This window comes from Balaenoptera acutorostrata, chromosome 13 (assembly GCF_949987535.1).
Source record: "Balaenoptera acutorostrata chromosome 13, mBalAcu1.1, whole genome shotgun sequence".
NCBI classification, from domain to species: domain Eukaryota; kingdom Metazoa; phylum Chordata; class Mammalia; order Artiodactyla; family Balaenopteridae; genus Balaenoptera; species Balaenoptera acutorostrata.
The window spans coordinates 2,679,027-2,703,127 of record NC_080076.1 but is presented as its reverse complement, the minus strand read 5'-3'; the positions used below and the strand labels follow the sequence as shown (position 1 = coordinate 2,703,127).

The 24,101-nt window shown below is 46.2% G+C and overlaps 1 protein-coding gene across 16 annotated transcripts in view; it reads left to right on the top strand.

Moving 5' to 3' along the window:
- Positions 1–24,101, top strand: part of ZNF236 (zinc finger protein 236) — a 98,971-nt gene that overhangs the window by 62,298 nt on the left and 12,572 nt on the right. For 14 of the 16 annotated variants that reach the window (XR_009004990.1, XR_009004989.1, XM_057526174.1 and 11 more), the window contains 11 exons: positions 198–301; positions 1,890–2,041; positions 2,801–3,013; positions 4,634–4,916; positions 7,166–7,269; positions 9,031–9,396; positions 10,161–10,306; positions 10,398–10,638; positions 11,040–11,219; positions 13,990–14,145; positions 23,306–23,493. Coding sequence is in view for 14 of the 16 variants with exons in the window: in XM_057526174.1 (XP_057382157.1) it covers positions 198–301; positions 1,890–2,041; positions 2,801–3,013; positions 4,634–4,916; positions 7,166–7,269; positions 9,031–9,396; positions 10,161–10,306; positions 10,398–10,638; positions 11,040–11,219; positions 13,990–14,145; positions 23,306–23,493 (2,133 nt within the window). In the remaining 2 variants the exon portion in view is untranslated. Of the gene's footprint in view, positions 1–197; positions 302–1,889; positions 2,042–2,800; positions 3,014–4,633; positions 4,917–7,165; positions 7,270–9,030; positions 9,397–10,160; positions 10,307–10,397; positions 10,639–11,039; positions 11,220–13,989; positions 14,146–22,220; positions 22,288–23,305; positions 23,494–24,101 lie in introns of those variants that run through there. The other 2 variants (XM_057526176.1, XM_057526172.1) reach the window with 2 other exon arrangements.

Below are 24,101 nucleotides of genomic sequence, written 5' to 3'. Positions count from 1 at the left end.
ATAAAATAAGTATTTCTTCAATAAAATTGGTATAGATGATTTTTGTTATTAATTTGGCCCAATTGATTGCAACGACCTAATTGAGGTTTCTCCCTTTTAAATCCACATTTATGAGTGTTCTTATCCTTAGTTGTTAGGTGTTTGTATTCATTCATAGATGTTCAAGCAGTCCACTCTGTGCTTCTGCTACGTTTTAGGCAAGTCGTTTGATTCAGGAGTCATCCCAGCAGGAGCTGGAGCTGCAGGCGCCACGTCCCCCGTTCCTGGAGGACAGCGAGGAGCAGAGCCGGCGCTCCTACAGGTATGCACGCTCTTCCGGGTACGTGCACTCCTACAGGTACGCACGCTCCTACAGGTACGCATGCTCCTACAGATACACACGCTCCTCCAGGTACGCACGCTCCTACAGATACACACGCTCCTACAGGTACGCGCGCTCCTACGGGTACGCGCGCTCCTACGGGTACGCGCGCTCCTCCGGGTATGCACGCTCCTCCGGGTACGCGCGCTCCTCCGGGTACATGCGCTCCTCCACGTACACACGCTCCTACAGATACACACGCTCCTCCAGGTACACACACTCCTACAGATACACATGCTCCTCCAGGTACACACGCTCCTGCAGATACACACGCTCCTCCGGGTACGCACGCTCAGACCTCAGCCCGTCCTGCTGCGCCCAGCGCCCACCTGCACCGTTCCTGCAGCTTCACAAAAGCTCTGGGAAACAGGGTCTATTGTCACCCCTGTTTTATAAAGAAAGTATCTGAGACCAAAGAGACTCACTTGCTAAAGCTTCTACATCTAGTCAGTGACATTGGCGGGGTTTGGATGCAGCAGCCTGTGCCCGTAAACTATTCTGCTGTAGCTTTCTGTCCCCACTCTAGGCCACTGTTACCGTGTCTTCAGAGATAACTTGGATTTATATTGTGCCTTTTTGTCCAAGGCTCTTTGTGTGTTTCATATATAACCTCCTGTTACTTTAGTCACACTTCCATTTATTCACTTCCATTTATTCCATTATTCATACTTATTGAATAATGTTTAACTTGGGATTTTGCATCGGTATTTTTAAGTGAGATTAGTATAATATTTTCTTGTGATTCCATTGTGACATCTGCTTGGGCGTTCCTGGACTTCTGGCCATTCATTCATTCATTCCCCATTCGTTCATTCAACATTTATTAAGAACTTGCGGCTGTGTGCTGAGCTGTGTGCTCTGTGTACCTTCCTGTCACAGATTAAAATCTGGAAATGGAAAAAATAGGGAAATAAAATGGAATAAGCTTTCAGAATTAAAAAAAATTTTTTAATATGTGAATAGGAATTTTGAAATTTATAATTGTTTCATCCTTAATTTTAATATATTTCATAGCAACTGAGAGGAAAATAACACTGCATATTTATATATTATTCAAAATAGCTCTAGTAACATCTGTTTGGTAAAGTATTTTATCAACTAAAGAGTATACGAACTGACATTTCCAAGTGTCTAGGCTCAGAGGTGATTCTGACCCTAATGCAGCGGAAGGGTTCGCAGCGTCTTATGACTTGGTAAAGAAAATAGCACATAATAAATTCCCTGTTATGTTTAAAGGAATAGTTTGTAGTTAATCAAATTTTATTTCTCCTGGAGGATTGCTATAGGTTTTACTAACTTTGAAATAATAAAATGTGTTTAAGGGTACAGTCTGAGCAGAATTTGATCTAACAAGTTTTTCTTGCTAGTATTTCAGAGTTTTAAATGTTGGAGAGCATACCTGGTTTTTGTAACAGTTATGCCTGATTGTTTACTGATTGTTGGTGAAGAGTGTTTGCTTTTCTTCCCTTCTCAGGTGTTGCATTTGTGATCATGCTGTGAATTAACATGGTCTGTGTTGTGTGTATAGATGTGACTATTGCAACAAAGGCTTTAAGAAGTCCAGCCACTTGAAGCAGCACGTGCGGTCACACACCGGGGAGAAGCCCTACAAGTGCAAGCTCTGTGGACGTGGCTTCGTTTCCTCTGGGGTCCTCAAGTCCCACGAGAAGACACACACAGGTCATTGTCTGCCTCGCACTGGATGTAAACACAAGGAAAACCATACGTGATTCTAGAGCATATGAATTCTAGCGCATTTTCGTCACACCCCTCAGGGCCCCCAGCCCCAGGCAACCACTGACCTGTTTCCTGTCCGTGTGGATTTGCCTGTTCCGGGCTCTTCCTGTAAACGGAACCATGCGACACGGTGCCCTTTGTCACTGGCTTCCCTCACTCAGCACGTGTTCAGGGTCCATCCGCGCTGTGGCACGGGTCCCACTTACTTGTATAGCCGACTGGTAGTCCGCTGTGTGGGGAGGCCGCGTTCTGCTTGTCCGCTGCTCAGCTGTTGGACAGCTGCGGTGTTGCCGTTCTTCGGCCGTCAGGAGTAATCTTGGCCATGAACGTTTTGTGCGTCTCTGTGTGGATGCAAGTTTTCGCTTCTCTGTTTAGGAGTGGACTTGCTTGGTCATACGCTAGCTGTTTAAACCTTGGGGTTTACCAAACCAGAGTGGCCTTTCCAGAGTGGCCGCACCATTTTCCTTGTCCACCAGCAGTGATTTCACATCTTGTCAGGGCTTAGTATGGTCTGTCTGCTTCATTATGACCGTCCGTCTTCTTAAAATAACCTCTTCTTGAAAGACCCTCAATTCCTAAAAATTGGGGACCACAGCAAGTACATTGCCCTTCGGTTTTGCAGCTTGTTGAGCGCATCTTTGCTTTGATTGCGTACGGTTTTCAAGTAACGAACGTGTTCTGACCCCGTCTCTGCTGTCGCAGGAGAAAAGGCGTTCAGCTGCAGCGTCTGCAACGCTTCCTTCACAACCAACGGCAGCCTCACCAGGCACACGGCCACGCACATGAGCGTGAAGCCCTACAAGTGTCCGTTTTGCGAGCAGGGTTTCCGAACCACAGTTCATTGTAAAAAGCACATGAAGAGGCACCAGACAGTCCCCTCGGCTGGGTCAGCACCGGGAGAGGCAGAAGGAGGAGGTGTGGTCCCTTTGTTGATTCAGGTTTATCATCAGCCGATGCTGAAACTTAGTGATTAACTCATTTCAGAGGTGATTTGTACCCGTATATTAACTTATTTCATTTTCTGATTATGAAAGCAATCATAATTTGCTCTTTGAAAGAAAGATTCAGGGAGGCACGAAGAGGAAAACTTCTTACCTCACTGGTCACCAGGCACCAAAATACCAGCATCCCCGCACAGGCAGGCTGTCGCCCACGCACGCACGTACGCACGCGTAGGGGGACCTGAATTCCCTATTAGGAAATCACGTTAAATGCAGTGTTGTCGTCTATGGGTGTTTATTACAGGCGAATTTGAGATTAGTGAGCACGGATGTACATCAGTTCTAACAACTGCACAGGATTCCATTGTGTTTCATTACACAGTTTCCTGTTGCTGGACGCACAGTGGCTGCCCAGTGCTGCAGTGTAACAGGAAGAGCTGGCGGTCAGGGGGCTTTAACCCTCGACGCTGTGCTTATTCACCACGCACATTCTCATCTGATCGACACGAGATACCGTGAAGCTAACTTAAACGGTAGACGAGCTGATGGCCCCAGTTCCCACACCAAGTATAGTAATCCCAGGAGGATTATTTTGTGCTTATGCTTTTTGTACCTACGAGATGATTTCTTTTCAGCAAGTTCCAGAGTGAAATTACGGTGACAGAACGTGCACCTTGCATATCCTGACACATGGCGCCAGTGCACAGCGTTTTAAATTTTTTAAACGACCTTGTTCCACACGCAGCGTGAGTTATGCTGTTGATAGTTTACACGGTGTCCCGGGGCCTGGGCTCCTGTCTGTGCTGCGGCCAGCACGGTGCGCCTCACGCCCTTGGCACTTGATGCTGGCAGAGTGAGCGTGCTGAGATGGGGGCGCGACTCGGAGGCCCATCCGTCAGTTTTTAGTTCACTGTTTTGGTTCTGACCGCCGTCCATTTTGCTGTTTAGTGTTTCTGCTGTTTTTTAAAAAAATTTTTTAGCCATCTGTGGAATAATAAAGTCTCCCTGTCCCCCGTCCCCTGTCCCCAGCCAAACCTTTTTTTCCTTCTCAGTTGCATTTTAACAGCAGCTTATTCTTTTTTTTAATGGATGTAAATATATCCTTACATTTCACTGAGAGAATACTTAAACATACATTTTTTTAAGTGTTTTTTTTCCTTTCAGTAAGTCTTTTTAATTGGTGGCTGTTGGCTAATTATCAGTTTGGTCTCTTCCTTTGGGCTGCTCATCTTCTTAGGCTAATTCACTTTGCGCCCGTGTTGATAAATGAACGTCTGTGTGTATGAGTGCTGTTGACTCGTGCGGACACTGACCCTGTCGGAGCCCACTGCCGGCCTGCTGGCAAGGCTGGCAGGAGACGGGCAGCCACGGCATCTGCCCTTGTCGGTGACCCCTCCCCCGAGGCATGGCCTTTCCGCCCTGACCAGCTTCTCAACAGACAGTGGTGGGGAAAAACCCTTTACCATCCCAAATATAGCCTCACTGAGTTGCTAATTTTAACTTTACATATTTAAGTTAAATGTTTAGTTTTACTTGTTCTGTTACAACTTAGTTTTTTATTAGGATTTGATCCTTTTTCCTACATTTTGTTTAGAGATGGGTCTGGAGGAAGAGGAAGACAGTTCTGAAAAAAATGTGTCTAGAAAGGCTCGTCCCGAGGTCATCACCTTCACAGAGGAGGAGACGGCACAGCTGGCCAAGATTCGGCCGCAGGAAAGTGCCACCGTCTCAGAGCAGGTGCTGGTGCAGTCGGCCGCCGAGAAGGACCGCATCAGCGAGATGAAGGACAGGCAGGCAGAGCTGGAGGCTGAGCCCAAGCACGCCAACTGCTGCTCCTACTGCCCCAAGAGCTTCAAGAAGCCCAGCGACCTGGTCAGGTGCGGTGCAGGCCCCGCGGCCCCGGGGTGGACGTGCGGTCCGTGCGCTCCTCTGCAGCCCTTGGTGCGCTGTCTGAACCTGGCGCCTCTAGAGTGGCTTCTGCCTTTCTTGAGTTCTGGTTTCAGGCCCGTGTGCGCTTTGAGGCTTCCTTGCGAGCTCATTCAGCACGTCAGCTAGAAGTTTGCTTGCTCTGTGGGTTGCTTGTGCTTATTTCTGTGTGACGGTGGTAGCAGTAAAAGGAATTAAAAATCATTTCCTGAGGCAGACGCGGCGCTGAGCCCAGCCTTGCAGGCGCACAGAACAGCAGCGGGTGCCTGCCCGCCCCGCAGGGCGACCGGTCCGTATGGCGCGAGGCTCGCTCGCACGGGGAGGTGGCCCGAGCGCTGGGGGTCGAGGCCACGTCAGCCGCGAGGCGGTGATTGACGTGTGGTCTGGCGGAGTGGCGGAGGGCAGCCGGCAGCCGGGCTCCAGGAGAGAAGGCCGAAGCGCAGCGCTCTCTTAAAGCGTTTGCAGGCTTCTCGTTTACGGTGCTGGGGGGCCGGGGGGGCGAGCGCTCGTCTTTTGCCTCAGGAGGTGGAACTGCTGGGTGAGAGGTAGAGGGTGACTGAAGGGAGGAGCCGTCGGGATTTCAGGGCGGGTAGTAATAGAGCCGGCGGCTTCGGAAAGCCAAACGGGCGTCTTCCTGCCCCTCTGTCGCACAGAGCCCTGCACGTGACGGGAGGGCAGGCGGGCTGCCGAGAAGCTGCTAGGCTGGAAGCGCTCGTCGCGTGAGCGCAGCCAGCAACCCCTGCCCTTGTGTTCCTGCCGGCCGGGAAGGGACGTGTGCCAGTGAGAGAGGGACGGGTAGACGGGCGAGGGGCCGTGGGCACGGCCGGCCGAGCTGGGTCACGGGGCCGAGACGGCGTCGTGTCCCGGCGGGTGGGGAGGAGGAACGAGCTAAGAAGATGACGGCGTGACTCCGAGGCCGAGAGTGAGACGCTGGAACCTTCAGCTACGGAGAGGAGCGGGCGGGGGCCACAGGGGAGCAGCGCGCTGGCTGTGGGGAGGGGCAGGGCCCCAGCGGGAGGCAGGAGTGCGAATCGGGGATGAGGGCGTCGTGCTGGGCAGCCCCGGGGGCGTCCTCTCGCCGCTGTGAAGGCCTGCAGCGCGTGGCCGGCGGGTGGTGCTGACGAGCAGCCAGCCGGGCCAGCAGGTGAGCCCCGGAGGCGGGACTGCTGACGCCTGCACCCCCCGTGAGGGGGCGAGGCGGCAGGTGCTCCTGGAAACGAGAAGCCTGCTGCGCCTGGCAGCCCACCTGCCTTCTCCTTCTGTCCTTCATTTAACAATCGTTCGAGGCTCAGCTGCCCCCACTGTGTACTGGACAGGTGTCCTTGTGAAGCGAACCAGGACTGAAAACAGCGGAGGAGGCGATGAAGGGAGAGCCTTCCCCTCTCCAGAGACAAGTGCTATCAGCAATTTCTTCTGTGTGTTTTTTCAGAAATGTCTACACATACGTCAGCATTAACTTTTGCAGTTCTGGTCTTGGTTTAATTTTTACATATCGTGGGGTCTCAGACAACTTTGTCAGTACCTGCCCACCTCTTTCATCCTTCATCGCGACGTCTTGTTCTGTCGTGTGGGCATCCCAGACCCCTGTTGATGACTGCCTAGTTTTCAGTGTGGAAGCACTAGGCCAGCCCCACTGTCCTGTGCTCTGTGTGCACCTGTGTGGGCGCCCGGGGTCAGTGCTGATGGACACACCCACTGGCCTCGAGGGCTGTGCCGCTTACATCCCCCAGCCTCTGAGCACCTGCTCCCAGGCCACCCAGCCGACGGTGGGTCATCATCAGACTGATAGGAAAGGGGTGGCTTGTCATTTTAACGTGCTCCTTTTAAATTCTGAGTCTAGGAAATACCTTTTCATGTGGCATTTGGGTGCGTGTGTTTCTTCTCTACACTGCCTGTGTGTTGCCTGTTTTTCTACTGTGATATTTCTTGTCTTACTGCTGATTTGTAAGATTCTCTTTGGTTTTCAAGAAAGTTAGCCTTGTTTTCATTGGTCTTGCAGATTACTTTGTTGTCTTGTGGATTTGTTTATGGTATTATTTATATAGAGTGAAGCTTAAAAGTTTTGCTAAATTTATTCAGTACATAGTCACGCATAATTTTTATTTATATGGATAGCTATAAATTTTAAATCATGAAGTTGTTTGTAAATGCGTATAAAGTTAAAAAGAAAGACACTTAATTGCAAATGCTTTGTGGCTAGGCATGTTCGAATCCACACTGGAGAAAAGCCATATAAATGCGATGAATGTGGGAAGAGTTTCACTGTTAAATCTACCCTAGACTGCCATGTGAAGACTCACACAGGTAAGAACAAACACCTGCACTGTTGGTAGATGCCTTCCGACAGCACTTTATACTTGTTCCTATGTATTTTGCACACATACTTTCAAGATGATAGGAAGCTTAAAAATCAGGAGCCACGAAGAAATGAATATAGAAGATTTGTGATTCCCAACATGGAGAAAGTGATCTCTGACACCAAAGGAAAGGATCTAGGTCTCAGATGTGGCGTTATAAGTTGTCTCAGTCAGAGTTAAATACCTGTGTTAGAAAGATTAACTCTTAGTCTCATTCAGGCCAGAGATTCAGTTTGTTGAAATTTTGTGAAAACTGGGGATTTCACAAATCTGATTACACTTACCGGGTAGCAATTCTGTTTCTGTGGGGGGAAAATCTGATAAAGGAAAACAATTAACGTCCAAATTTCATGGCCATTTTCTTCATCTAATGTGAGGAACTGAAGGTTAATCATCCTAAGTAAAACGTACTCAACCTTTGCTTCTTGATTCTGCACGGTGCGCCCTCGTGGGTGAGAAGGCGGGCCCTGGGCCTCTGCCCGGTTGGAGTCTGTCCTCACTTGTGAGCCACTTCTCTGACCTGCCCATCCCTCGTGTGGAAAATGGGGCTAACACGAGTACCCCCCCCCCACTCCCCCCGCTGGGAGTTTAAATCGCCTAGAAAAGTAAAAGTAGCACCTGGTAAACACGGAGTAAATGTTAGCGTTGTTAGGACGTGTAGGATTATGATTATCAAACCAATTTACACTCTGAAGTTTTGGCCGTAAGCAGAATTGACCAAGGGAGTACAAGTGGAATTTCACACATAGGCGTAAAGCCCTGTGATTCTTTTCTGATGGGTTCGTGTGTGGAATTCAGTAAACAGATACACGAAGTCCTTCAGCTGCCTATTCTATGGACAGTTCTTCTGTTGTCTCCTTAGGATCTGTGCTTGACCCTCCCCTGCAGCCCTGGGCGCTGCCGAGGGTCGGGAGGGACCCGCTTAGCGGCTTTGCGTCCCGGGTCTCGCATGGTAGCTCACGTGGCAGGTGCCGGCGACACTCAGGACGCCTCCTGCGCACCAAGCCTCCGTGTTGGCCCCCGGGTGTCAGGACTAGGAAGAAAGTCTCTGGGAAGACACCTTCCAGGGCCCCCTCTCAGGTGACTTCTGAGGCCCCGAGCAGTGTGAGGGGAGCAGGCGCCGCCAGTCCCAGGGCGAGTCGCCGAGCCCGGCCCTGGGCACAGTCCGTGGTGGTTTCCGGGAGCAGGAGAGGGCGACAGGGGCGGGCGGGCTCTCTCCTTGCAGAGGCTCCAGGGCAGGGTCGGGGCTCTGACGCCGCGCCCAGCCCCGCCTGCCTGGCCTTCTTCCCCCCGCGGCCCATGTGCGTTAGAGGACTTGGCGCCCCAGGAGCTGGGCACGTGCGCCCGGAGCGCAGTCTGCCAGGTGGCGTCCACCTGTGCCGGCGGCTCGGGCTCCCCTTTGTCAGAGGAGAAGACCTGTGAGGCGTGAGCTCATGCTTCGTAAAATCAGGGAGGGAGCGGAGCCCGAGATGCAGGGCGGGCCCCCGCTTCCGGCAGGGCTCGCCGTGCCTCTGTGTCGTGGAAAGACTGAATTCGGATCCTCGACAGTGAACTTCGCTTACTTTTAAGTTTTCCAGCCACTGGCCCTCCGGAGCGAGGGGCCCTGGGGAGCGCAGGGGTCGGTGGACGCAGCGCGGTGGCAGCCAGGCCGATGGCCGACGGGGGCGAGCGCTCGGCCGGCCCGCTGACGCTCGGCTCCTTCTCCCAGGTCAGAAGCTCTTCAGCTGCCACGTCTGCAGCAACGCCTTCTCCACCAAGGGGAGCCTGAAGGTTCACATGCGTCTGCACACAGGAGCAAAGCCGTTCAAGTGTCCCCACTGTGAGCTGCGTTTCCGCACGTCTGGGCGGAGGAAGACTCACATGCAGTTTCACTACAAACCGGACCCCAAGAAAGCCAGGAAGCCCGGGCCCCGGGGGCCGCCGGAAGGGCCGCAGCCCGTGAGCGCGCCCCCTCCGCCCTCCTCCGACCCCAGCGTGTTCATCATGAACAGCCCCGTGCTGGCGGGGCAGCTGGACCAGAGTCTGCTGCAGCAGGGCCTGCTGGGGCAGGCCGTCCTTCCCGCCTCCGTGTCCGGTGAGTAGGGCTGACAGGCACCAGGGCTGTCGACGCCGGGATTGGGGGGGGGGGGGCGGGGGCGGCGCGACCTTCAGCCTCAGGACACTGCCTTTCCTGAGGGTTTCCTGCGGGGCCGCGGGAGGTTGAAGTCCTGACTTCCAGACGCAGCTTCCTTTCCGTTTCCCATTCTTTCTAACATCACTTCTGCATTTCACGCTTCAACTCTTTGTTTAGTTTGATGGGCTTAAACCTGTTTCCTTTTTAGTATTCTCACAAACTTAATAGCGAGACGTAATTTATAGCTACCCGTGAACCTTGTTTTTCATATACGAGAGTTATCCAGTTGCTCTTGGGTCACACAGTATTTGAAAAGCATTAAATTTTAGTCAGTTGGGTTTTTTGTGCACTCACAAATAACGTAGCAACTGTTAATAGCTACAGGACATCTTAAGTGGCTTTCTTTCAGTTTCGTGACCCATGGCACAATTAAAGCATAATAAGACAAAATAATAGCGTTGTTTTAAATCTTGGGCTACTCAGTGTGATCTCTTTGAGCCTAGTTTCCTGATGTGTTTAAAATGAATAATATTATTTTCTATTTCACAAGGTTTGTTTTGTGATGATTAAATTAGATATGTACGTGCTTGTGTAAAGTAAATATTAGTATTTGTTAGCTAGGTCATGTCGATATGTATTTAGAACTTCTGTATTTAGAAACCCAGTGCGTTTTTCCTGTTTGAGAAAGTGTCTGGTACGCAGTCATTCCTGTTCTTCCTCTGCAGCTGGTGGCGACTGGACAGTGTCTTTGACAGATGGAAGCCTGGCCACCCTCGAGGGCATACAGTTACAGCTGGCTGCTAACTTGGTTGCACCCAGCGTTCAAATCTCTGGGATCGACGCTTCCAGCATTAATAATATCACGCTACAGGTGCGACGCCCGCCAGGCTTTTCTGTGCTTTCAGGTGGTGTGAGTCACACTCGGCGTGACATTTCCATCACAACAACCTCTGTGCTTTCAGATTGACCCAAGCGTCCTGCAGCAGACGCTACAGCAGGGTAACCTGCTTGCTCCGCAGCCGACCTCGGAGCCCGGCCTGGCCCCGCAGCACAGCTCCCTTCAGACACCAGACAGTACGGTCCCGGCCAGCGTGGTCCTCCAGCCCATCTCAGGCCTGTCCTTGCAGCCCACGGTGACGTCTGCCAACCTGACCATAGGCCCGCTCTCGGAGCAGGATTCCGTGCTGACCACCAGCAGCAGTGGTGAGAGCTGCCGCTTCAGTTGAGTGTGACAGCTGGAGTTTCGGCTCGCTGCTGACAGTCACAGATTTGGTTTGGGGACACTGGGGTGCTGTTTTTTTCCTCTTTATAAAGCTTAACGAATAAACGTCCTAAGAATAAGCTTTTCTGATGATAAGTGATGTTTAGTCAGTATATGCACAGAGATTATTGCATTCATGGAACCGGCTTCCTATTTCATCATAAGGCTTTTTGTTTGTTTGTTTGTTTTTAAATCATTTTAGTTGAAGGAATTAGAGATGACACTGTATTTTGAATCCTTCTCTTTTTAAGGTAACAGTTGCACTAAAATATTTTAATATGAAAAAGGAGGAAATGATTATTTTTTTAAGCCCAGCTTTGTTCTGTTTTATAACGATGACCAGGGACGCAAGACCTCTCTCAGGTGATGACATCACAAGGCCTGGTGTCCACCTCCAGTGGCCCCCACGAGATCACCCTGACCATTAACAACTCGAGCCTGAGCCAGGTGCTGGCGCAGGCTGCTGGGCCCACCGCTGCGTCGTCCTCGGGGTCGCCGCAGGAAATTACCCTGACCATCTCCGGTTAGTCTTAAAATTTTTTAAATCCTTTCACCTGCAGTTTAGGTAACTCTTTTTTGTATCTTTTTCCTGCAAGACTGAGCTTTGCCTAAATCCAGTGCCTCAGGAAGTGTTTGTAATTTATGTGAGAAACTCCAGTTTAGTGAGAATGATATCCTGCAGTCCCCATCTGATACCAGGGATTAAACGTGGTGGTTCCTCATGGCATGTCCAGTTTGAGCCAGTTAGCTTTGTCAAATATATTTTGTTTAGCCAAGAGTAGAAAACCATGGCTTCATAATTCTTACCATGCTCCTTTGAGGTAAAGGAGTTGAATCGGTATAAGTGGTTACACTAGGAGATTACAGATACCTACCCCCCTGACCTTTTCAGAATTCTTCTCAGATTATGTAGAAAATTATGGTAGAACATCGACAACTAGATAAGTGGGTGGAAGACACCCTTTGGCAGCCCAGGCCATCGAGGTTGGCGAGCTGATCCTCCGTGTGAGTCACCAGCTAATGTGTTCCCTGGTCCAGGCCTGTGATGCTCATGGTCAGTTCTTCCCCTTACAGAGCATTAATTCTCACAGTATGTTCTCATCTGAGTGAGCTTGGAGCATATTTCACAGGTGCGCTTTGCCCACGTGGCTCTTAGCTGTGAGCTCGTCATGTTAACTGAGTGGTTCTGAAATTCAGCGACAGTCTTTCTGACCCCGGCAGTGCACCAGGTCCTATTCTAGTGACTGGCAAATAGTAACTCATTTAAGTCTCACAACCACCTTATGAGACTGTTGGTTTTTAAAAAAAAAAAAGAAAAGAAAAGAAAAACATTTTGCTGGGGTCAAAGTAACCTCCCTGGAGACACAGTATGGCGGCGGCTGGAGCACTGGGCCGACAGCCGTGTGAGCGGCCAGTGTAGTTATTACCCCTGTTGCCTGAGATTTCTGCAAAAGCCATGATTGGAAAAGAAAGAGGAGTTATTGAGAAGAAAACCAAAAGCTTTCTTTCTTAACGGGTGTCTTTATTCCTTTCAGTGTATGTGAGAAGTTTGAGGAACTATTCCTGGATGGAGCTTTGCTTCTCGATGACACGCAGTGGTTTTTAGATGCTAACAGGCAGTAGAAATTAACTTTGAATTTTATCTAATTCACTAACTTTCTTCTTTTTTATTTAATATATGTGTATTTATATATATATATATATATATACATATATATTTGAATTTTAATGTTGGAAACATGGAAGAGTTATTTTCAGAAAGCTGTTTTGTTGATCGAATTAACTTTTTTTGCATAATCTCAATATTTGAGGGGTTGTGCTAGTCCTATACAAAAAGCACATAATGTGGGATTCTTGTTTATAGTTCGGCAAATGTGTTTTTGTGTTTGTGGCTTGTACTTCTGTTTCTCCCATGTTTTCCTATTATCAGTCATTTAGTTATTTTATTGTTAATTTTTAGTGTATTAGGTGAATATAACTGCAATTTAAAAAAAAATAGCTTAAAAGGGTTATCCTAGGAGAAATCTTTGTCAGTTGATGAAATAAGGGTTGCCCAAACTCTGGGCTTAAGATTTCTTATTCCTTTACTTCTCATTATTGTGTGTAATGAGAATTGGCTGTGGGGACTCCTAACTCAACATTTTCTTATCCCATTCTGAGAAGTCTAGAAAAACTTTTAATTTGTGGTCACCTGTGGAAAGCATCTAGCTATGCTATAGAAATTTTCGGTTATTTTGTAGAATGCTCTTTTTTCCATGAATGCACAGAATTATAAATGCTTATGAATGCTAGAATGCAAATATTACTTCAATTAAGGTGTACAGACCTTGAGCAATTCATAAGCTGTTTGGGAAAAAAGTTAGACATTGGGTAAAAGGTGAGGAGAGCCCTCAGTCTCCCCCAGTTATCTTGTACAGTAAAAGTCCTCTTACCTGATGTCTTTAGTCTAGTTATTAATAAAAAGCCACATCAAGCAGAGAGTCAGAAAAACGATGCCTACACGATTTTGAGCATTTATCCGCAGGTCTTTGAAAATGGGTCTGCTCTGCTGGTAGGAGTTCTGCACGTTTTATTTTGCCCACATTTCCACCCCTGTTGCACAGCCTCATTCCCCAGTTATGTTTCTCTTGCGTGGCATGAGGGTGTTGGTGATTATGAAGCTGAGTGCAGCATCCTTTTGTCTTTTGGTTTTCATTGAAACAGCTCGGGTTTTTAATTTTCATGTTCCTCTGTTTCCATACTATCTGATTACATTGTACAATTATGCTGTAATGTAAAGGTTACAAGCTAATGAAGCTGACAGAAGCCCATGTCTCTCGGTGGGAGTACAGACATCACGGCGTGTTTGAGCCTGCTGTGCGCGTCCAGAGCGCCGTGGGGCAGTGACCCTCCCGCAGGAGACCTGTAGCGGCCACTGCTGCCGCAAGGGAGGCCTTGGTACCCTCCCTCGTGCCCCTCGATGCTGCAGCTGGGGGTCCACCATGTTTGGAAGTATTTCCAATTCGGTTTAAATTTAATTCAACAAAGTGTGTAGCTCTAAGTGCCTAAATGCTGGGTTAAAGTAGAACTCTTAAGAAGCACTTAAAAACTTTATAGCTTAAAAAGTGTGAACAAATAGTTTCCTTTTGGGAAGTGTATTTCTTGGTCTTACTTTCATTTTTTTTTCTCTTTAAATAGTATTAAAAATGAAATAGCTTTCACTTTTAAAAGGATGTTATTATATGTTTAACATACTTGCCAGTATGTGAATTAACGTGTTACTTTCAGATATCACAGTATTAATTTCTGTTTAGGTCAAGATCTTATACAGCACAGTTCTAATGGAAGTAGTGAACTGAACGGAAGCATAAGATTATCAGCACCTGCAATCAATAATCAATCTACGGGTGCCACCTTGACCATAAGCAATGATCAACTTCTCTCACAGAGTGCAACATTAAACGCTTCAGGTATGCAGCTAATGATCGAGCCACGAGAGGCTTCATAACGTTTCATAGTTATAGGGCTCTGCACCTGGTCAGCGGAGAGAAGTCGCCTGTCTTCTCGCGTGACAAGTGTGTCAACTGCATGTTCTAATACGTTTGATGTGATTCTGTGATGATTAGTGGCTTATGTATAATTCTAGGACACAGAGCTGTCTCAAGTGTTATTAACCTTTTAAGGTTGTTTCCACCTTCTAAAGAACAAAGGTAAATAATCTTATTCAAATATGCAAGGCATTGTGTATGTCTGCAAGTCACAAAGCTGTCCCCGTGTCACCCAGGCTGAAAGTGCCTCTGGCTCGTTACTTTGTGCCCTGTGGTGGGAATGTTTGGGTGCCAGCTGAATGTAGGATGGCAGAATTAAAAGAAGGCATCTTACTAAGGTTTTGAAATATAGACTTTAATAAAAAATAAAAGTAAAAGAGCTCCAGTAAAATAAGTCACAGCTTCATAAGTAAACATTAACAGTTGAGCATGACATATCTGTTTTCCTTACCTTGTAGAGATTTCATTACTTTCTTAGCCCTCTTTATTTTCCAACTCTGTATATCATTTTTTGAGAAAAAGAATTTAATCTTTAGATATGTTTGTACCCCCAGCTAGACTTTTTTTCGTGCTTAATTGAAATACTTTCTTATCCAGTAATTCTTCTATTCACAAAAGATTGTGGTGCATACTATATGGTAAGAAGTATACTAAATCTCGGTGTGTAACGTTGAACAAGGCAACTACGGTCCCCTTGCATTTTGGATCCTAGAAACGAATAGAGCAGACGTTTATTGAAGAAGCCGTAAGTCAGTGTAGAATTACGGCAGTAGCGATACATAAAGGGGAGAAAGGCGTCCAGGGAGCACGTCTGCGGGGGGGGGGCGGCTGACCCAGTGGGGGCGGCCTCCCGAGGCGGGAGCTCTGGCCGTGGGGGGGGCGTTTCTCCCCCGCGAGCGCGGGCCCGATGGAGCTGCGGGTGCTGCAGGGTGGGGACTTGTTGAACTGGAGCAGGCGCTGAGCTGAGGCAGCAGCACACAGTCAGGTTCCGCTCAGGGCCCTGAGGGACTTCCTGCCCACCCCCTCCTCTGCTGAAGGGTACGCTGACGCCCGGGTGGCCAAGAGCCTTGTTGGAATCTCGTGCTGGCGGATCTGGGCAGATCCACAATCTGGACTTCTGGCCGATGATCGTTTCCACTGTACCACTGCTCTCCGTGTTTTCCTGTCTCTACTTTGGTCTTAACTCTGTCCCTCCTGCGTCGGTTTGCTTGTTTAATTTTGGGGCTCTAAGAAAATTGTATCCCAGAACTGAATTCTTTTACTTATTAATTTGAAATGAGAGTCTTTTTGTTTTGTTTGCAATTAAGGGGAACTTTGTTTTATATGCTAAGTAGCTGTGAAAGCTAGTACTTTCAGGTTATAATTTAGCCTGTAATAGGTAAGACATCTACAGCATATCATGTACTACTCAAGTTACATAGCAAACTTGTTTCTGCAGCTGTTTCCTGAAAGTCTTAGTTTGTATCTTTTTGTTAAGGACTAGACACTGCGTTCTTTCTTATCACCTCTAGGGTTCTGATCACCTCTGCCACCCTGCATGGTGCGCGGTGCGCGGTGCGTGGTGCATGTTGCGACATGAAGATGTGTCTCTTGTGTTTGGCCCGAATGAGTGGTGTCACGCTCTGGTGGGGATCTCTGTCCTGGAATGTTGAGAGGTCAGGCTCTCCCCGCCTCCTGCTTCCCTGAGGAGTAAACTGGCTGTAGGTGGTGGAATCTTATGTCTCCTTGGAAGCCCTGCTTCATGTCTGTAGTGAGTCCTGGGCAAATTGATGGAAAGACAAGGAGAGTTTTAGGTGTTTCCCTTTAAATGGAGGGGTGTTTTGCACTACTTGGTGACCCTGGACGTTTGCTGGTACAGCAGATTACTTAAAGTTGATGATGTTCTGATCAGAATGGAGAAGGGGATGGAGGGAGAGCCCAGGAATGCAGAGGGCTCTGTTCTGGCCACCTGCATTTCGTAAAACCTCTGTCTTCTGTGAGTCAGACATTAGGTGTTCCACCTTGTACATCTGCCTCCACAGATACAGAGTGATGGTCTCACAGGCAGGGGAAGAGCGGTCAGTTGTGTACAGGGCTCCTGTATGCCATGCACTGATGTTTCTTTAAAAACAACACGCATGCCCCTTTCTTCTGATGTAATTTTTTTTTCTCTTTAGACTTATTGTTGTAGAGCCAGCTGAGAACTTTTCTCTTCTTTTCTTTTTTGATGCCACTTTAGCTTAATTTGGTACCTTATTAAAAAATTTTTTTTTCAGGAGTTTGATGATATTAGAAAATAAAAGATGTGCTCATAATTAAAGAACATGTGTTTAATAATGTAGTATCAGTTATTATAAATACAGGATTAATTTTATATAAGCAACTCAGTTGTATTACAATCTCAGATACCTTTGGGGTCTTTGAATAACCCTGAATATAGGAAACCGTTCTTCATACACTGAACCACTCGGTCCTTGACTCTAGGCAGATGTTTTTAGAGAGGTTTGCGTATTCCACTAGTGCTAGTTATAATTAAGTAGCTGATTTCATCTATATCCTATTGTCAAGAGATTGCATCTTAATGGGCAACATTTATCTTAGAATCAGTCAGCCCCAGGCTGAGCTTCAGGCCACACCAATAAGAACTGAAATTGAAATGACTTTGAGATTGAACATGCCTCTTCTAAGATGAGCACCAAAATACAAACTTTCAGTGTCACCCGGTAAAAGCCATGTTGCAGGCCCTTGATCAGAGCATGGTGACTGTGCGCGTGGTTGTCGTCGTTAACTCTCTGTGTGAGCAGGATGTGGGGGGCTGCAGCTTCTAGGGCAGCTTTTGCGCTCTTTGTGCCTTAGTTGGAAGTAGGCTGTTACCATTTAGGGATTTACAAATAAATCGATGTGCCCCGATGAGTCAGAATTTCACATCCAGAACGAGAGCATGTGCTTTTGGTCAGGTGTGTGATACGGGTTTGAAGGCCATTTCCAGATCCGATCCAGGTAACACCCATGACAAAGGGCTTTCCTAGAAAATGGGCAAGTATGCTGTAAGTACCCTTTCAGAGGCAGAAAGTTATTAGTAGTAGAGGCTTGAAATTTAGCACAGCTTTTTAAGGAATTTAACATTGTCTTTTTGTTCTTACCTGAGTCCCTCTGTTTTTTTGATTTTGGAATACTTTATTTATTTATTTATTTATTTATTTATTTTTAAACATCTTTATTGGAGTATAATTGCTTTACAATGGTGTGTTAGTTTCTGCTGTATAACAGAGTGAGTCAGCTATACATATACATATATCCCCATACCTCCTCCCTCTTGCGTCTCCCTCCCACCCTCCCTATCCCACCCCTCTAGGTGGTCACAAAGCACCAAGCTGATCTCCCTGTGCTATGTGGCTGCTTCCACTAGCTAGCTGTTTTACATATGGTAGTGTGTATATGTCCATGCCACTCTCTCACTTCGTCCCAGCTTACCCTTCCCTCCTCCCCGTGTCCTCAGGTCCATTCTCTACATCTGCATCTTTATTCCTGTCCTGCCCCTAGGTTCTTCAGAACCTTTTTTTTTTTTTTTTAAGATTCCATATATATGTATTAGCATACGGTATTTTTTCTCTTTCTGACTTACTTCACTCTCTGTGACAGACAGAGGTCTGTCTGTGGATGTCTGGGTCCATCCACCTCACTACAAATAACTCAATTTCGTTTCTTTTTATGGCTGAGTAATATTCCATTATATGTATGTGCCACATCTTTATCCATTCATCTGTCGATGGACACTTAGGTTGCTTCCATGTCCTGGCTGTTGTAAATAGAGCTGCAGTGAACATTGTGGTACATGACTTTTTTTGAATTATGGTTTTCTCAGGGTATATGCCCAGTAGTGGGATTGCTGGGTCATATGGTAGTTCTATTTTTATTTTTTTAAGGAACCTCCATACTGTTTGTAGATTTTTTCATGATGGCCATTCTGACTGGTGTGAGGTGATACCTCATTATAGTTTTGATTTGCATTTCTCTAATGATTAGTGATGTTGAGCATTCTTTCATGTGTTTGTTAGCTGTCTGTATATCTTTGAAGAAATGTCTATTTAGGTCTTCTGCCCATTTTTTGGATTGGGTTGTTTGTTTTTTTGATATTGAGCTGCATGAGCTGCTTGTAAATTTTGGAGATTAGTCCTTTGTCAGTTGCTTCATTTGCAAATATTTTCTCCCATTCTGAGGGTTGTCTTTTCATCTTGTTTATGGTTTCCTTTGCTGTGCAAAAGCTTTGAAGTTTCATTAGGTCCCATTTGTTTATTTTTGTTTTTATTTCCATTTCTCTAGGAGGTGGGTCAATAAGGATCTTGCTGTGATTTATGTCATAGAGTGTTCTGCCTAGGTTTTCCTCTAAGAGTTTTATAGTGTCTGGCCTTATGTTTAGGTCTTTAATCCATTTTGAGTTTATTTTTGTGTATGGTGTTAGGGAGTGTTCTAATTTCACTCTTTTACATGTAGCTGTCCAGTTTTCCCAGCACCACTTATTGAAGAGGCTGTCTTTTCTCCATTGTATATTCTTGCCTCCTTTATCAAAGGTAAAGTGACCATATGTGCGTGGGTTTATCTCTGGGCTTCCTATCCTGTTCCACTGATCTGTATTTCTGTTTTGGTGCCAGTGCCATACTGTCTTGATTACTGTAGCTTTGTAGTATATTCTGAAGTCAGGGAGCCTGATTCCTCCAGCTCCGTTTTTCTTTCTCAAGATTGCTTTGGCTCTTTGGGGTCTTTTGTGCTTCCATACAAATTGTGCAGTTTTTTGTTCTAGTTCTGTGAAAAATGCCATCGGTAGTTTGATAGGGATTGCACTGAATCTGTAGATTGCTTTGGGTAGTATAGTCATTTTCACAATGTTGATTCTTCCCATCCAAGAACATGGTATATCTCTCCATCTGTTTGTATCATCTTTAATTTCTTTCATCAGTGTCTTATAGTTTTCTGCATACAGGTCTTTTGTCTCCTTGGGTAGGTTTATTCCTAGGTGTTTTATTCTTTTTGTGGCAGTGGTAAATGGGAGTGTTTCCTTAATTTCTCTTTCAGATTTTTCATCATTGGTGTGTAGGAATGCAAGAGATTTCTGTGCATTAATTTTGTATCCTGCTACTTTACCAAATTCATTGATTAGCTCTAGTAGTTTTCTGGTAGCATCTTTAGGATTCTCTGTGTATAGTATCATGTCATCTGCAAACAGTGACAGCGTTACTTCTTCTTTTCCAATTTGGATTCCTTTTATTTCTTTTTCATCTCTGATGTCTGTGGCTAAAACTTCCAAAACTATGTTGAATAATAGTGGTGAGGGTGGGCAACCTTGTCTTGTTCCTGATCTCAGTGGAGATGGTTTCAGTTTTTCACCATTAAGAATGATGTTGGCTGTGGGTTTGTCATACACGGCCTTTATTATGTTGAGGTAAGTTCCCTCTATGCCTACTTTCTGGAGAAGTTTTATCATAAATGGGTGTTGAATTTTGTCGAAAGTTTTTTCTGCATCTATTGAGATGATAATATGGTTTTTCTCCTTCAATTTGTTAATATGGTGTATCACATTGATTGATTTGCGTATATCGAAGAATCCTTGCATTGCTGGGATAAACCCCACTTGATCATGGTGTATGATCCTTTTAGTGTGCTGTTGGATTCTGTTTGCTAGTATTTTGTGGAATATTTTTGCATCTGTGTTCATCAGTGATATCGGCCTGTAGTTTTCTTTCTTTGTGACATCTTTGTGTGGTTTTGGTATCAGGGTGATGGTGGCCTCATAGAGTGAGTTAGGGAGTGTTCCTCCCTCTGCTATATTTTGGAAGAGTTTGAGAAGGATAGGTGTTAACTCTTCTCTAAATGTTTGGTAGAATTCGCCTGTGAAGCCATCTGGTCCTGGGCTTTTGTTTGCTGGAAGATTTTTAATCACAGTCTCAATTTCAATGCTTGTGATTGGTCTGTTTATATTTTCTATTTCTTCCTGGTTCAGTCTTGGAAGGTTGTGCTTTTCTAAGAATGTGTGCATTTCTTCCAGGTTGTCCATTTTATTGGCATAGAGTTGCTTGTAGTAATCTCTCATGATCCTTTGTTTTTCTGCAGTGTCAGTTGTTACTTCTCCTTTTTCTTTTCTAATTCTGTTGATTTGAGTCTTCTCCCTTTTTTTCTTGATGAGTCTGGCTGATGGTTTATCAATTTTGTTTATCTTCTCAAAGAATCAGCTTTTAGTTTTATTGATCTTTGCTATTGTTTCCTTGATTTCTTTTTCGTTTATTTCTGATCTAATCTTTATGATTTCTTTCCTTCTGCTAACTTTGGGGGTTTTTTGTTCTTCTTTCTCTAATTGCTTTAGGTGTAAGGTTAGGTTGTTTGTTTGAGATGTTTCTTGTTTCTTGAGGTAGGATTGTATTGCTACAGACTTCCCTCTTGGAACTGCTTTTGCTGCATCCCATAGGTTTTGGGTCGCTGTGTTTTCATTGTCATCTGAGTCCCTTTTTAAGATAATTTTGATGAATAAATTGAGTTCTGCTTTCAGTGAGAGAAAAGATCAATTTTTTGTTTGCTAGTTCTTTGTGAGGTTATTTTGGCCTCCATTTCTCCTAGATTTAAGTACAATCAATTACTTATTTCCCAACAGCTCAGAAATGTTAACGGTCCCCACCTGTGGATGCACTTTAAAATCAGACGCTCTTCCCACTCTGCCTGGGGGTGAGGCCAGTCAGGGCATGTTTCCCGTTCCCGACTCCCTGCCTCCTCTCACCACTTTTTTGTTAATCTCAAGAAAAAAATGATCTCGCACCTTGTCAACTTGTTATGAAACCCTCCAAAATTATCGTTAAGTTTTCTTAGAGGCTATGAAAACTTATCCCAACAAAGACTGAAAACAGAGTGGGTTTGATGAAAGTACAGAACTTGTTAATCCTTTAAAGGTTACTCTTTTTGAGTTAGAGTCATGAAGTGAAGTAGGGCTTAGATGGCTGTGATGTGTCCTAGGGGAATAGAAGAAATAAGAAAAAATAAGTGGGAACTAAAAGTAAGAGTCTACAGTCTTTACTTCAGTATTGAATCTTAATTTTCCTGTTAAGAGTATTTAATTTGAATTTTAAATTATGGTTTCTAGAGCTTTAAGCAAATACTTTCATATGGCTAAGAGCTCTATATTAAATATAATTAGTTTTTAATTATTTTAATCATTTAATTGCATGCGTAAGAAAATTTTTAAACACAGGTTCTTTTCAACCATGTTGAGACTAGTTCTGCCTGAACTAGGATCATCCTTCTTGTGGGAAGTCTCTTGAATTAAGAACAGTATTAAAGGTTGCTTCACCACGCTGTTTGAGTTGAAATATGAGCTCTGGCCTCCCGTGAAGTTGTTCAATCTTTTCTCTGAACTTTGTGTCAGGGTTCCCCTTAGTTAGTGAACTCGCAGGCTTCTGTTTTCTCTGCATTCCGTGTGCTGCACGTCCTGGAACCTTCCACTACCTTAACCATCCTCGGAACGTCGGACGTAGTTCACTGGTTGGAAGGGGAGAAGATCTGCGGCTCCTTAGTTGCAGGAGTTGTGCTGAGGTCTGGAGTCCTGGGGGCTCCTCCGGGGTGAGCCCTGCCAGCTTGTGGCTGTGCTCTTTGCCAGTGTGGCCCTCACACCACCGCGCTTCTCTCAGCCCGACGCCCTTCCGGCCGACCCCATCCTCTCCTTAGGGATTCTGATTGGACGGCAGCTCGTGTAGCTGCTCCTCGCCAGGTCCTGCAGGGTCCTTCTTGTTCATCTTCACCCCTCCCGATAGAGTCACACCTGCATGCGTTTGCGAGAGTTCGGGTGTGTGGAGGGGATGCCTGGTGAGGAGGTGGCCCGGGTACCTCTGCAGATCCACACTCCCCTCCCGTCCTGGCGGCCGGGCACGCGCGCTGTGCAGACGCGAGCGAGGGGGGGCTGGCGAGGTTCTCGGGAGCCGCGTGGCTGCTTCAGAGCGGAGACTCCCAGCCTCCTAATGGTTGTACTGCTTTTGAAGGTTCCAGGTGTGTGCAGCACAGTGTGGGACTCCGGGAGTGTGGATCTGTGGAGGACGCCAGTTACAAGTAAGTAGCCTGGTTCCCTGTGCCCGACTTGGGCAGACCCAGGTCTCAGCAGAGGACCGCGGGAGTCTCGTGGTGTTTTGTGTTCAGACCTAATTAGGGACTAGTGTTCGGAATTTCTGCTTCAGGTGTCATCTTGGGGTCGCTAGCACCTGGCACGGTGGCTGACGCAAGTGGGTGATAAGTCACGTTTGCTAGATGAATGGAAGGACAGCTTGTGAGGAGTGTGTGTGTGTGTGTGTGTGTGTGTGTGTGTGTGTACACGTGCATGTGCATGTGTGTTATGCTTACAAGTAAAAACTTAAAAAAATTGTGTTTTGTTGGTGCCCGCCACAGGACTTTGATAATACCATGCTAAGCCCATTTCGTTTGCCAGTAGGTGCATGAGTTTCAGTTTTGTGGAAGAGAAGGCCTTCCTTTCTTTGCCCAATCTGTCCCAGATGTCTTCCTTTCTGTTATATCATTAGCTACAAGGGGAAAATATTATAGTGTTTTGTTTTGTTCTCCAAAGAAAATTAAGGTGTCCTGCAGGATAGATTAGTATTTAAAGGATTGCATGAGGTTGATTTTGATTGCCTGTGTTTCAGAATAGGTGAACGTAAGCAGAGTTGTCAGATGTTTCACTGTGGAGCTGGTCGTCGCTCAGTGGGTCCCGTTTCATTCCTCTCTCCAGGCTGGTCTCTGGTCCTGGATGAGGACAGTGTCCTGGAAATTCTTGTCTGAGTCTCCTTCTGCACTGGCAGCGGTGACTGGGCCTTAGGGTCACTTTTTCACTCTCTTTTAGGGCTTTTTCTCTGTTTACACTTCAGAAGCAGAGTACATTTACGTGTAAGGACATGTAGATATTTACAAAAGCCTTGCCATAACGTTGGAATCAAAGATACTGTGATTTCCTTGATGCACTTTCACAAGCTTAGGCAATGTGAATGCCGATTATGACAGATTTGTTCCTTTATGAAAACTGTCTTCCTGTGCGAATAACATTGGACTTACCTACTTTCCCGTTTTGCCTTTTCTGTAGAACTTAATGCCACAGCTGGAAGCCTGCCTTTGACAACACCCATGTCCCCGTCTGCCACATCTGCCCAGAACCTGGTCATGTCCTCATCGGGAGTGGGGGGAGAGGCCAGCGTCACGCTGACCCTGGCTGACACTCAGGGTTTGCTCTCCGGGGGGCTGGACACGGTCACGCTGAACATCGCTTCTCAGGTGGGTTCCTGTGTTCCCCCCGCCCCACGGGGTCGTCCCGGGGAACTTTACTTATCACTTTCCTGAGTGTGTGTTCTGAATACGCTCTTTCAAAGCTGAAGTGTTTTTTTTTTTTGATTAAATTTAAAAGTAATTGGTTAAATGCAAAGTGGGGAGTACAAGAAAATGCAGACAATACAGAAAAGCATTTTAAAAAAATCCACTACCCAAATGGAACTCCACTTAACGTTTCTGAGTGTGCATACCCTCCTAAACCTTTCTGTGCATACGTACAGATGCGTATTTTCTAACTTTTACAGAAACGAGCTCACGTGTATATCGTGTAGTGTAACTTTTCCCCCTCTCGTTAATTATATTGTGAATATCTTCCCATCAATGATTTTAGCAGTGCAGACATTTGTAATGACTGTACCACCGTTCGTCTTATAGATGAGTTTACTGAGGGGCACTACGTTGCATCCAGGGTTTTGTTATTAGTAGGGTGGAAATTCGTATGCTCTTTATCACTTATGTTCTTAGATGAATCCCTGCAGTAGATGTGCTGGATAGAAGGGTGTACATTTTAGATAACGCATTGAGCTTAAGATGCCGAAAAACCTTTCAGAGTT